Source organism: Pieris brassicae, chromosome 9 (assembly GCF_905147105.1).
Source record: "Pieris brassicae chromosome 9, ilPieBrab1.1, whole genome shotgun sequence".
In the NCBI taxonomy this organism is placed as follows: domain Eukaryota; kingdom Metazoa; phylum Arthropoda; class Insecta; order Lepidoptera; family Pieridae; genus Pieris; species Pieris brassicae.
The window spans coordinates 8,369,300-8,384,929 of NC_059673.1; the positions used below are offsets into that span (position 1 = coordinate 8,369,300).

Consider the following 15,630-nt stretch of genomic DNA (forward strand, 5'->3'; position numbering starts at 1 on the left):
CTAAAAAGGTTGCAGCGCTACTGACCCATTTTTATAATGGACTTTCTCAAACCCCTTGTACAGGAATCTTTTCCTACTTTATGTATAAATCTGTCAAAAAGGAAACGGTTACAGAAATTCTCCATGTTTTTGTTTTAACAATTCATAACTAAAATGTATTATTACGTATTATTTTCATAATACAGGAAGGCCTCATGCGTAATTTAAAGTGGAACGAATTAGAAAATGAGTTGCGAAGTTAGCATATCAAGACAATAGTTAATTTAAACAAGTGTGAAGATTGTCACTGTAACACCGTGACTTGAAGATGTCATTATGTCTAACAGAACGTTTAGTTCAGTAGAAAATAGTAAATGTTCCATTATTTTTATACATAAGTCGCCAAGTATCTTGGGTAAAATTTGGTCTGTTATTTTCATTGTTGGTATAGAAAAGATTTTTATGATTATTCTTGATATTTTTTTGTGAGTCAGCAAGATGCACCTGGATATGGCTACTAGTCTCCACTGGTTTCTGTTGAGTGTAGAGTTTTGAGGACGATGAGTATTTCACTTGATGGGTGACTAATCACGCAATCTTTGGCCTTCTGCGAACCACGATCAGTTTCTCCAAGTGTGGGGAACCACGCCTCAGCGCCTTGTATGGCCGAAACATAAGATGATTTTTTCTTTGTCCTTATGATCAAGTCAATTTTCTTCCATCGACATAGCTGAAGTACATAGGAAACTAGGCCCTGCATCCCTCCATTCATGCTTAGCGCTAATTGTCAGCTCTGGATCTTACCCCAAATCCCTTTTACTAATTGCTCCAGGTAGATTGAGTTTACGAATCACAATTTCATCACGAACGAAAATATCGATTAGTATTTATAATACAGAATGTAAGTAAATTTAGTAAACGAATAAAACATTCTATAGAATAATTTAAAGACCAGCAACGCACTTGCGAGCCCTATTAATTTCTATTAATATCCGTGTCTATGGGCGGTATCACTTGACATCACATGATCCTCCCGCGCGTATTTGTTACAGAAAAAAATAAACTTCGATTTACTTAAATCTTCAACCATTTGTCAAGTCAATAAAAACCACAGGGCAGTCAAATTACAAAGTGTTCTCTTTTCTTGCTTGCAATACACGCGATAATTTTCGTTATATCGATGAACGTTCGCTAGCCCGTTATACATAATATTGACAGTAATTTGTAGCAGGTCAATGTTTGCTCAACCGACACCTGAGCAAGCGACACTGTATTACCAGTTGCGCATATTAATCTTTTCTAACTATTATGAACGAAATACAATTTTTAATTAAGATTCGGGGATTTTGTAAAAAAAAAACTTTATAATTTGAATATAATGAATTAGTTTTGTATTGTATTGTAATTAAAAATATTATAAAACTATTATACAATTACACAACATGTACAATTTAACCTACAAAGTAATAATTAAAAATTATCAAAAACAAAATTTCAAAAGTATGGTCCCCGTTACGGTTTACCTTTAACTTTATTATTTTTATTGCTACATCGTTTTTGATAAAATCGTTTCAATGAAAAAATTCTAAAGGTAAAATAAAGGTTTGTAAATCTCCGGAAAGAAGGGACAAATGGAATAATGGCAAGCCTGACTTCACACTTTATATTACACTAGGCATGTATATCTACTATTAGAGTTAAAAAATCATATTTAAGTGAATCTGTCGCAATTATCTCGTCATTAATGTATATGATTCATAACGCTCTAAAGAGTAAAAGTGCTTTAACATCTTTTGTACTCTTCAGAAATATTTGGAGCGTGTGAAACGTGTACGCATTAGGCTTAATGACTTTGCAAATTATTGCTTAAATAGTCTTTACGCGACTGTGGATGAAGAAAAGGTTATTTACTAAAAAATCAACGTATGTATCTTTTTCTTTTGATGCCTCTCTATTACTGGAGGTTGGCCATCATTCTCGTCACTGACGGACAAACACCAGATGCAGCAACCGCAGTCGCAATACCTGGCCACTCCCTGTCCTTACCGTACACCTTACCACCATGCCGTTTACCCATTATAACTTATTAAGCTGTCATAGCAGGTACGCAACTTTCAGTTGTTTAAGTATATACGTGTAATCCCGTGCAAAGGAATATTACATCTAACTGTTTTTTTTTTAATTATTATTAAGGGCCTCTACGTACTAGCCTATCGGGCACGCAGTTAGTCAGATATGTGACCGAGTAGCTAAGTAGCAGGGGAGTGTCGAAGTCTCCCCTTTCTTAAAAAGGGACATTATTAACTTCTCAGGAAATATCGTCATGATATTTATGGGCGAGTCGGAGCCCGCTGACCGGCGCCACCCGCGTTATATCTCGTGCTATTAATGTCAGTGACATGTTTGACAATCTTACCGCAGAATTTTTCCAGCTGCGATCTGTGCCTAAGCAACATGTCGGATAGCCCATCCCGGGATATCCTCATGCCAGTCTCGAGCTCCAGATCGGCCCTTCCGAATGTTGCACAGTCAACAAGTAAATGAACCACCGTTTGGTCGGTTCTGTCGTCACAGTCACACACGGGACTCATCTTCAGTTTGAGTGGCCAAAAGCGTCTAACTGTTAGGCGGACGCCTGTTTTTCAAGTATTGTATATTTGTTTTAACGGAGTATGAGGTTTATAGAAGAGAGACTGTAGTTTTGCACTGTTTATATCCTGCATACATGGCCAGTCTCAATAGAGATTTTCTATTATAACAACATCCTTACTTTTCGTGTGCTATTAATGAGGTCGCTCGGTGAAGGAAAACATCGTGAGGAAACCGGCTTACCTTAGACTCAAAAAGTCGACGGCGTATAAAGAGGTGATCATCTACTTGCCGATTAGATTGACAAATGATGAAACAGATACAGAAATCTGAGGCCCAGACCTCAAAAGGTTTTGATGATGGGTTAAGTTTTTCTATAGAAATATGGTTACGCTTTGTACTGTTTTTTAGATTCTACTATATTTATTTTTGTAAATTATATATTATGTGTATACAATTTTTTACGAAATAAATAAATTAAATATGTACTACAAATGCAAAAATATTTGGCTAATAGCAGCTACTATATTTACTACCAGATTCTACTATATTTATTTTTGTAAATTATATATTATGTGTATACAATTTTTAACGAAATAAATAAATTAAATATGTACTACAAATGCAAAAATATTTGGCTAATAGCAGCTACGACCTCATAGTAAAATGAAATACCTAGGCTTTACTAGCTAACAGAATAATTAGCAAAATCATATGCATCTATATGTAGAACAAAGGCAAGTGGAAAGCTGATCAGATACGAATCTGGGGCATCCTCTTGCACAACCCGACCTCACTCGTATAACGCATTACGAATTTGCGCTACCTATTGTTAACTGTAATTATTCTAAATCTACTAATTGTACATCTAATAATAATAATCTAATTAAATACAACTAATTATGTATCTGTATTGACATTCAACTCGAAGACGATGTCTTGAATGTCTTTGATGTCGTAGACCGCATGAGCCTTCTCTGCTTTAATGAGTATGTGTTAACGATTTTTCCTAGTTTACAAAAAAAAAATTTGCTAGGTTTTTTGATAATTTTTTTGTGTGTTCATACACAGCTCTTCCTTGCAAATTTCTATAAAGTTAGCTAACGGTTTCTTATATAACAACTAAAACCAACACTACGTATTATTTATTTAAATAAAAAATATATATATAAAGATAATAATTGTAAAATTGATTCAATGTTTCAACTGATTTCAAACGGTTTTTACTGGTTTATTACGATAACATAAGATTCACTATAAAATGTTAATAAATAAACAAACGATCGTTTCTAGTCAAATCACGTGAAAGTATATAATATTTCCTGTCATTACTGTATATGTAATGAATTTGGTAAACCAAAAACTTGGCGATTAAAACGTGTCGCGAAGAGTTTCTTGTCTGTACTTTTTCCAACGTCTTGATTTGAAATGTAAATTTGGAGTATTCAAATTTTCTTATATTGTCGGTTATACCATACCTATATGAAAAAATAAATGTTGATTTGTTACAGCGAACGAACCCGTCACGCAGTAAGCGGTTCACGTTTCAGTCAACAGTGCGACAGCTCGAGCGGCGACGACTCGCGGAAAAACTGTCCAAGGAAGCAGATTTGAAAGAGCAACAAAGGAAAACTGAGCTGGAAGCCATGAGGAGGTAAATTATCACATAGTTAATATGCGTATCGGAACATTTATTCGTATATGATATATTCGAAAACACGAACATCTTGTTGTTTTGAAGTGTGAAAATTTATTTTACAAAGTTTATTTGTTTTTAACCTAAGCTGTAACGTTATACGTGCGTCGAGAAATTTGCTAGACTCATAAAAATTCCAGACGGGACTTACAGTTGGACTACGTACTGAAAGTCTTGAGGAGTGTAGTGTGCAACACAAGAGTACTCCAAGAACTTAGTTTCTTAGTACCTATGCGATATGTACGACGGCGAAGGCCTAGGCTATTTGCAATACCAAGGGCAAGAACCAGTCCTTTCCAGATCCCCGGTCCCAAGAGATCCCAACAGATCCCCGTTATCCATGACGTTGCGCCTACTGAATGCTGTCTCCAACACTATCGACATATTTATATGTTCGTAGAATTCACAGAAGCGATATTGTGTATACTATGTGTTTTATATTATGTATGTACTTTATAATATTTTTATTTAATGTTTCTCGACATAATCATATGGGCATAGTCTATAATAATGAATGCATTACTTTAATAAATAAATAAATTCAAAATGTAACATTTTCAATCAAGGAAATACTAAACGTTTCAGGGTAGAAGAAGAGTTTCAGCGCAAACGTGCCAGAGAGAAGGCAAATATACGCCAACAGCTGCGACTTGTAAGCAGCGGTGCTAGTAGCATGCCTCATTCCCACCACAATGTAAGTATACATCAAAATCAAAACAGAAATCAATTTTTTTTATTTTATACCATATAGTAAATAGAATTTAATGTATTTACAAGATTTATGTTAAATGTGGTTGAATGTTAACTATGTGTACCTACTATGTTAAGAAAATACAAAATACTTGTGCCCAGCTCTTCCTTAACTTATATAGAAACAAATACGTGTGTTTATGGTACTATGTGTGCCTTCGTATGTGTCTGAATTCACTGTCTGAGAAAACACTTCTGCTAAGAGACACTGTTCGTTAAATTCGGAATTTAATTATTCAAAACTATATTGTATTAACTTTTTAATCGTATTTATCAGACACGTGACGAGCCAGACGGCTCCTGCCGAGATTCACCAGACCGCACGAAAGACAGACAGAAGAACAGCAATGGCTCCGAGATCAGTGGACGCAGCAAAAGTTCCACACCGGTAATACTACTTTAAACCTCTAATTATTAATTTTTATTTACCATAATATTGATAAAAGTTCGTTGATTCATAGTTGAAGCGATTATAGATACTATACATAGAATTATGACCATGAAATTCTTCGGACTCCTTGCATGGCATCATTCTACAGCGTATAGTGTTAACAAAATGCATGGTCACAAGTATTTTAATGACAATTTATGTATTGTTTTTACAATTGGGATGCTATTATAGTTAGTTAAACGGATTAATTGGTAATTTTTGAGTGGTTGATAAGCTGTTTTGCTGCTAAACTTGATAAACGTTTGGTAAACTTACCAATACAACTTCTCTAATGGGCAGTATATTTTTTGGTACTTGTAATAATTTTGTATGTTAACATATAATCTTCAGATCCGAAACGTTGAGATGTCAGAATGGCGCAATGATAATGGCGCACGTGTGTACCGCGATTGGTGCGGCGCGTTCGCAACTCACGCGCATCCGCCCGCTTGCGCCCGTATGCATATGGCGACACAGAATCACGGTAATATAATCTTAGGTGACGGCATTTGAAGAGTAATAAAATAGATGAAACTTATAGTTCCCGTAACATATAAAATCCCAAAAGTAATAATGATATAGAAACAATTGGAAAGAAAGAAACAAATGACCTTATAACCGTCAGTACAAATTACTTTGACTTGATCCTAACATATATGTTTTGTTACTGATATGTTTTTTGTGATATAATAGAAAAAGTTTGACTTTAAAATTAACAATTTATAATAAATAAATTAAAGATAATCATTATTTATTCTTTTTAGCTTTAAAAGATCCATTGTATTTAATATTTATTATTACAACTAATGTTTTAAAAAAATGCTACTTTGGCTTGTGCGAAAAATTAGAGCAACTCAAGACAAGTATGACCTAGAACCTTAATTATTCTCTAACATTTATGATGCTTATTTTGTATGAGGTAACGAATTGTGTTTTTAATAACCTGTTGTTTATAATTTTTAATTAAACATATACTCAATAGTTTACTTAACAATCAATGAATAAGCACAGTACGAGGACAACCAGATATGCTAATGTTATTACAATCAGTGACATATACTAACATTGTTTAAAATAGAAGAGCTGTATGCCTAGCGGCTTTAGCCATTCGCAACCCTGCGGTCGTGCGTTTGAATCACGGATAATGAATTTTTCTCGCGCTACGGCAAACATCGTGAGAAAACGGTGATTTCTTAAAACCCCAAAAATCTATTAAATGTCAGACACTGAAGGCTGATTACCTACTTGTCTATAAAGTAAAAACCTAGTTAGGGTTGTAACGACACTGGATTATTATTTAAATTTGATTGTATTTTCAATTGTAGATTGAATACTATAATATAAAATTGATAATTCAATTCACAGATTTAAATATATATCTTTTGTTTAACCGATAGAATGGTTTTATTACTAACGTAACAAAAGGATAACATATACCAAAGAGAATAATAGCGAAAGACTTTGGCTATTTAAAATAATAAATAAATATTTTAAATTATTTATTTATTTAATTCTATGTAATCTTACAGCTATCATACATATTATAAAACAAAAGACTTAGGCAATACAGAAAGGAAAAACTTCCTCACATCTTCTATGGTGAGGTAGAAAATATCAATATTCTCATAGTTGGTGTCATAGTTATATAAAACCCGAAACATTGGGGAATTATGCACAGGCATATGGAACAATTTTGTGTACCTTGTCGCATAAGGGGTTTTAAAAGACATTAACGACAGAGAAATTAATTACTTGAACGCATAAGGCAAGGCTTATCAATGGTCAACGGATGTGCAAAGGCACGTACAGCGACCGGCCTTGTTACAGTGACACACATTTTGTCCGTTGTGGACACGTTCCTATACGCTCTTGTACTTATTATAAGATCACTATAAAATATATACCACCGATAATTCTATATACAATTCATTTTTGCCATAAACATTGAACACGGATAGCAAAATTCATTTCTATGCGCTTTTCGCTTAAATAACACGCATTGTCTAATGTGCTAATTCTCTCTTCGAAGACACTCTCCTTACAACCACAGCCAGCACCAAAACTGGGTGTTGACATATCAGACATACTGAATGTCTCGCGGTTATTTGGAAAAAGCTTAGTGTGATCAGTTAGGCGCGAGTTTTTCACCCCAGGCCATCGCTTACAACTGTTTAAAGTTGGATGTACATGGAGTACTGTTTTACAAAATATACATATTCAATATATTATTTGTCAATTGTGACCGTCTGATCACGATGGCTTTGAAATATCAACTAGAAACGCACATAATGTGATGAATTTTATATCCGATGGAGAAATGTTTAGAATATTGTATATCATTATAGGTGTGGAGGGCTCTACGTTTTCCGGTAGTCCCCGTTCAGACAATTACCGCCTAGAGTTCGCCCGTGGCGTCCCATCACCACGTACACCGCGCCCGCCGCGCCTGCTCACTACCAGATCACCATCGTCTTCCAGCTCAGAGATTTCTCTGAGACAACCCATCAAAATAAGGTACTGCATGTGAACTGTGAAAAAAGCAAAACTAATAAACGGCTAACAACGTGTTTTAGTGTCACTTTGACAGTGACAATTGACAATTTAAATTTAGCTTAAAAAGATCCGTTATTTTTTTATAATTTGATTCATCGATTATTTAAATTAGCATGTTTAAGAAATACATTGTCTCCTCTTTCATATAAACTAAATCAGTTTTAATGCACTCTTTACTAAAGTACTCTATACCTCTCTGTCAAATTGTTTTATCACTGTGATGAAAAGAGACACACATCTTTAAAGAATGCAATTTGATTGGTTTATTTTTTATGATGTCAGTTTACGCATGGAAGAGCATTAACTGGGAGACTGAACGTCAGATTATTTCATATTCAAGCCAATGATGATGCATGAATTTCCTTTACCTCGCATGTAAGTTTATGCTTCAAGCGTTTAGTTAATTTTATTTATAAAAGGCATGTTTAGTAGAAATAACAATGGTTATTTTCCTCAAGGTGGTGAAGGAGTTTCCGTAGTGCTTTATCTAACCGACTTCCCAAAGGTGAGTGCTGTAACTTAGAAATTTATTGGATATCGTTTTTATTACTAAGTTCTATTAACGGTAGATACAAAACGGCCGTTACTTTTGAATTTAAAATTTGTCATCATTTATACCTAGTTTGTAATGACTACTTTGAATTTTAAGGATTAAGATTTTGCATGATTAATACTAATACTACTCAGAATCCTCATTAAACACCAATTAATGTATTTTGTTTGAAAAATAGTTTACCATAGTAAAAAATACTATGATCTCGAATCTCTAAATACTCGAATCTTTGAGTTATTTGTTATTAGGATGTATAATAAATTGTGTAAATAAATATCTCCAATTTTTTTAACTACGTTACACAAACAAAAAAAAATTAATTCTATCATAATTATTTGGGTGAAATTATAATTTGATAAAGTAATTATATATTTTATAATAATAATGTCTCATAATATATGTAACTTCTATGTAAAATTCATTTAAGACAAATTTCCTAGTATGCTTACGCTATTATGTGTGGCAGAATATGCGAATTTAGATATATTATTATTATTATAAAGGCAATAATCAAGTACTATAGAATGTAGGAATTGTTGAGTTCGCTCCACAACTAACCCTATAATTTAATAAAGCGATTACACTCTAACATAATTTACAGTCACGAAACATTAACCCTCGAATGCATTACAGTGAACCGAAAGAAGAGGAGCCCATCGTACCGACATTGCGGCCTTCCAGACCCGCAAGGAATATTGTTGCAATTCGCTAAAAAATTAGTTTAAAACGCGTGCTGATTTATTTAAATGGTACTTTTATGATTTAGAGGTGCCTATTTGAACCTAATTAAAAAATAATACTAAATTTACGTGCTCAGAATTTTTTCGCGTTGTTTGGTGATTATAGTCGAGACATATTCGTTACTCAACTTTGCACAGTTCTAAATATTGTTATTTCTCAATTTTAATGGAGTTACATATATAAGTATAGTTAGTCACTATGCAATAAATACTTCAAGTAAAGTAGTTTTGTATATTAACAAATAGCTGTCTTCCAATGTGTAATAGCTTTAAAATAGATGTTACGGTGCTAATCTCTCCATATTTATATATTGGTTATATATACGGTGTTTCTCTGTAATAGCACATTTAAAGTAAATCCTAAAACATTTGAATTGTATTATCATTAAGCAATTTCACATGTATGCTAAATAGACAAAGTAGATATGTACCTCTCGTCTCGTCGGAGTCTCGCGCGAATGAGAAAGTATGAGCTTGCTTCTCTGTTCACCTTCTCTAACCTTGTAGACGCGATATTAGCAATAAACAATAATATGAGGTAAAGTTGACCCATACGTGCAGTGACTAGGTTAACAATGATATTCAATAGTCATGCGACAACATTACGACAGTCGATATTACAATATAAAATTCTTCACGTTTTTACTAAGTTGCATGGTTCATATATAATTTTAATTGACTTGACGAGTCGGTAAGAACTATTTACTGTATTAAGGATTCCCAGGACGTTTTAACTGCAATATCAATATCTATGAGTATTTGACTGCAGTGTTGGCACGGTGCTACGGTGTTTGTAATTTTTGTAATTCTTTATTTCGTTTAATATGTATAATTACGTGTAATAATAGGTGCAATAATCTATAATACCATATAAATTAAGACTGTAATTACCACGTACCGTATATTTAACAATAAATTGATTTTTAAGTTTTATATGTAAATAGTAAATCTATTGAAAATTAAATGATATTTACAAAATTGTGTTTCTTTACCAATCCTACATAACCTAAACATGAGGTCGTGTATTCATTCATTCAATATTTTCTCTCTACGCAATAACGCTAGCAATAAGGATATTATTAAGCTAATTGAACTAACCTAAGATTCGACGGCGTGCGTAAGGCATACATAGCCTTTCTAAAGACGTTCTACTTGGCTATAAGAACATATAAACAGCAATGTAAGTTTGATAAAATACGACGAACCCTGAAATAATACCTGACAAAAAGAAACATATATATATATATATATATATCTCAATAATTGGCGTTTTAAGAATAAATATCTGGTGCAAACTACATACTTAAGATTTTAGGGATTTTAATATTTTCTGTTTGCCATAAAATATTACCATAATAAATTTTGTATACAAGTCCAGGTTAATACAGTGATGGAGCATGCGTCGTTTTCATAAAGTTGTTCCATCAGTAAAAGCTACGAAATTTAATATATAACCTAAATTTTTTTTTTTTACGAGAATTATTTTGTATATTGCAGATTAGTATAAATGTAGACATATTTTTGGCATAGCGCAGAAGCACGTCTACGTAGCGCTGGAGTAGTATTCTTTCTGAGACTAGTGGTTCTTTCTTTCTAAGTACGAGTGCTCTGTTCCTAATCTACCTAAATAGACGACTTTTTTGTGAATTGTCTATTGAAACAAGAGATATAAGTGAAATAAAATTGTAATCTCTCAGATTACGACTGTAAAGTACTTAGCTAAGGATCATTAACCCCACTAGTTAGAGCACACTAGTGAAAAAAAATGCCAACGGGAATTATACAAGCTTTCAAGAAACACACAATACTAACATTGAAACGAGCATCCACTTTAACGATCAACCAACTTGCTAAATACTTCATAATTACAGAAAGAATTCATACAAAAAGATAAATTTGTTATTTAGAAAACGTAAATAAAAATGATTAAACGTATTGCAAGCTAGGTTATGCGAACTCCCTTTCGACTGATGACAAAAGGACAGAGAAACTGTTAGTTTCTCTGTATCTGAATGTATATTGTTAGAGCGCCTTCATTGAATTAGAAAGAAAGAAAGAAACACTTACATACACAATATACAGAATATTTAGGTAAAGTAAAGTGCAATGGCCCCCACACTAGGACTCCCTGTGTTGTAGGAAGGCAGTATTTTCCTTTTAACATATAAACTGTATTTACATTTATGATTTCTACATAACACAAATTTATATTGCAGAGAATATATAGAGAATATGAATATTTTCTGTATCAGCTATACAGGTTGACAAGATATTCTTTGATATTTTTAGTAAGTGTATGCAATGCGAGTTAGGAAATGTTAGTAATAATTTTGTTGTTAAGAAAGTGGTTAAAGATGAAAGGAGATATCCTCGAAAGAGCGTCGCAAGGAGAGTTATTGTTATTACTCAATACACATGCTATGCTAACCGGATATTATATCTTTCACTGGTAAACTATACTTCACTGAAAGGGTTGGAAAAACTTTCAAGCTTTAGTAGTGAGTTCAACTCGGATATAACACGTACGTAAAAAATAAATATTTCGTTATATATATTTATTAAATACAAATCGTATAAAGTCTTATTCGTAAGTCGACTATAATTTTGCTTATAATGTAATCTGTACTAAGGTTTTATATATAATGGGAGCCGTTTTATAAATATCGCAAAATTGAATTAAATAACTATGGTCACTTTGAAAACAAAACATGACAGCGTTATAAGCTCATTACGATTTGATTTGAAAGTCAAATTGTGAAATATTCTTTTATTTATTGAAACTTTCAACTAACGATTTTACGTTAACAAGTTTTTAATAGTACCGAGAAGGTTTCAGCAACTTTTTTGTACGAATCTGTAAATTGTGTTTACAACGATTTAGATTTTTACCTCAGTTACATTTGAGAAATGTTTTTATTACTATTAGGTTTTACGTACTGCAAATAGCTACAAAAAGTGAGGTATTTTAGTATTCATTAGATTATGAAATAATTTGCAGTTTTAGCTTTTTATTAATGACAATATAAGTCAATCAAGCTGTTGCCCGATATACCAGAACCGGGTTCCCAACCCGCTCTTCATGGGGACAGCCCCATTAGGGTACAAGTCATGGAGAGTACAAAGACCCAGAACGTGACAGTGGAGGAGTTGCTAGAGGATCGGGATCCGAATCATTTAAATCAACATGTTCAGGTAATGCAGGCCTCAGATCAAGCAGGCCTCAAGAATGCACAAATTTACCGTTTAGGTCTTAGACAAGTCAATATCGTTCTTATGCCTTTACTGTTGGAGCAAATTAAAATTACGCACAAAGTTATATGAAATACAAATAGCCTTGTAAACTTTATATTTAAAAATATTTCAATTTTAACTCTAAAGCTCCGATATGTCTCTATATGACAGCGTATTGATCTGGCAGAGAAAGTAGGTCCTATTATATTATATTTTATTTACATTATTTTTTGCTTACTTTGCTTACACTGCTAACTTTTACTATTATTATTATTCTTTGTTTCTACTGAGTAATAGATTCTTATTTGTTTTTTGCGACTCAGGCGCTGTGGATTCTTATTTGCTGTGGTCTCTGGCAGAATGACCAGCGCTGTGGAACAACTCTGCTTCTCAGTATAACGCTGAGCCAGGGCCAATTACAACCACAGCACACACGCATTACACAATTAAACCTTTTTCTTTAAAAAAAATGTTATCTCTATATTATTATTCTTTTTTGAATTATTTTTATTTTTTGATTATTGTTATTTTATGTGTTTCTGTGTGTGTGTTTTGTTAGTAATAAATATTATGTCTATGTCTATATCTAATTGAAACATATATATATGTTATATTATTTGTGTGTAAATATTATTTGTTTACATACATTCATTACCGATTCATAATACCATTTACAATATTTAAAGAGATACATAAACCATAATTCGTAGTCAATGGGCGGATATCAAGTGAAACCTTCTAGGCAAACCTAGGACTAAAATAACACTATTACTATTTATTTATACGTTTTAAGGATTGGAATTTTCGTAATGGCTTTTATAATATGTTTTCCAATAAAATTGCTACGTGAGCCATGTTTAAAACAAAAGCATAAATGTAAAACACACGACGGAATTTCATTTACATTCGCAATAGCTGTAATAACGTAAGAACAACACAAGGTGACTTATAATAAATTCGTAGTTAAATATAAAAACTTTTCTATATCAGACCTGTACACATATCGATCGTCCTGCCTAAAATAATTATGAAATTTATAACAAAGAAAGCGTGATTTAACACGGAGAATAAAACAGCAGACCATCGCGTGACCTCACGCGCTGCTTGCTTGAAAGGGTGTTTGAACGCTAAATTACTTCAACAGTCAAATATTTTTAACGCTTCAGCTAAAAGCGCTTATTCTTGAAAGGTCAGTTGTAAAATATATAAACTTCTGAGAACTTCTTCGCTTCTAGTACTTTAGTTTGAATTACTACTTCGCTTCGAGTATTAAAAAAGAATACCCATTGTCTCTATCTACTTCTTTCTACGTCTATTGTATGTTTTAACACAAAAACTATTGGACCGAAAAATTCTTTCACCATTAAAATTTGCTGCATCTTCACTAACTGACATAAAATTTTTTTGAATAGGCATCTCTAACAAAAATATTATAATATAAACCCAAGGTGTGAAAAAAATATCATTAAACAATCTGTCATCGCATGCGCTGTGAAAACCATTGACTATAGAACAAAAACTTGTTGTACATTATTATTGAACGTATCATATATGAATGAATGTTTCACCCGTCGGCACTTGTAGTTGTATCTTGGCCTATCCCGAGTCGGATCTCCAAAATATGACATTATTTTGCCACAAAACAAAACTACGTCAAATGTTGTGTATAGGGAAGTTCTACAAATAAATGTCTTCTCTTTTATTTTGTTCTTATTTTAACAATTTATCAAGCTAAAAATTCCAGGAGTTATGAATTGCACGATTTTTTTCAATACCTGTACAATTTCAAATTTACTAATAGTAAGGGAGTCCAAAATGCTAAATGAGGATTTACTCGAGCGTCATAAAGACCTATTGGATTGCGAAGTTTAGATAATACGAATAAAAAATGTTATATAGCATTCATGAATGCTATAGATTTTCAAAAATATTTTTTTTAATGTTGGAGATTCTACGTAAATGATGTTACGAATTTAAAAATGTATTAGATATATTCTTTCAAAAGTAAAATCTGTATATTGATTATATTATGAATGTCATTGTGTATCTAATAATCTGAAAGGAAGTAATTAAAAACTAACTAAAATAAAACTTTTATGTTAATAAAAATATATCTATAGTCCGTCTTAGTAGACTATCCAGTAACTACCACGAGATCGGTAACTACACGAGTGAAGCCGCAGGGCATTGTTAGTATCTAATAAGCCTATCGAACGGCGCGTATTCGTCGTACAAATCATTCATTCATGTGGTTTGGACACACTGGCGTCGTTATAATAAATTATTATTTTGCAGTTATTATGGGATGATGTAATCGGGGAACCAGAAGGCGGCAGGAGTCCTGAAAGCGCGTGGCGCGTTAGCAGGTTTTGCTTCAAACAATCACGGCGATGCTGCTATACTGTACTTTCTATACTCCTTGCGCCTCCTTGTGCCCTGGTACTAGGATGCGGATTTGCATGCCTTGCTTTTGAGGTAAGTTTAAGTCTGTTTTTTAAGTTTTGGGTTTGGGGCAAGTGAAAATATTGATTAAATAATGTTTTTTATTAAATTAACTTTATCTTTTTAGCAAATATGGTGCGCGACGCCAGGTTTGCGATGCTTGAGAGTATATTGCTTCTCAATAAGGTCTCTTTGCCAATCACTTTTGGCTGCAACTGTCACTCCAACCATGGAATCTATCGGCCATCTCTGTAAACATATCAGAGTTAATATAAGAAAAGACGCGCCTGAAGAGAAGGATCTACTTATAATATAAATTGAACTGACCCATTTTCCATTGTTTTACGAATTACAAAATATTTAAAACACTGTAAAAGCTTTAAGAAATAAAATTAATTAACAATATTTTTGGCATTTTATTTGCAATTTTATTTATAAGTTTCTCATTTGAAATTGATATAAGAAAAATAAATAACGATCAAAAATACAAGGTAAAACACATAAAGTTCCTACGCAGCTAAATAAATGAATGACACAAGTGCGCATCTTCTATCTCTAATTTGTCTTTGTCTCATTACCAGGCCATACAATTAAAAAAAAAATCCTCTATTTGTCATAGACAATTAAGGATTTATGTATGTGTCATTTGTGATTAGAGTTAAAAGAG

The 15,630-nt window shown here is 32.8% G+C and overlaps 1 protein-coding gene across 2 annotated transcripts in view; it reads left to right on the top strand.

The window, feature by feature from the left end:
- Positions 1-10,258, top strand: part of LOC123714150 — a 101,084-nt gene extending 90,826 nt beyond the window's left edge. Inside the window, exons 16-22 of one of the 2 annotated variants that reach the window (XM_045668316.1) lie at positions 4,080-4,222; positions 4,850-4,958; positions 5,292-5,402; positions 5,796-5,928; positions 7,790-7,958; positions 8,456-8,502; positions 9,184-10,258. In XM_045668316.1, coding sequence (XP_045524272.1) covers positions 4,080-4,222; positions 4,850-4,958; positions 5,292-5,402; positions 5,796-5,928; positions 7,790-7,958; positions 8,456-8,462 — 672 coding nt within the window. In that variant the 3' untranslated portion in view covers positions 8,463-8,502; positions 9,184-10,258. The remainder of the gene's footprint in view (positions 1-4,079; positions 4,223-4,849; positions 4,959-5,291; positions 5,403-5,795; positions 5,929-7,789; positions 7,959-8,455; positions 8,503-9,183) is intronic. The other variant, XM_045668315.1, reaches the window with a different exon arrangement.
- The last annotated feature ends 5,372 nt before the right edge of the window (positions 10,259-15,630 follow it).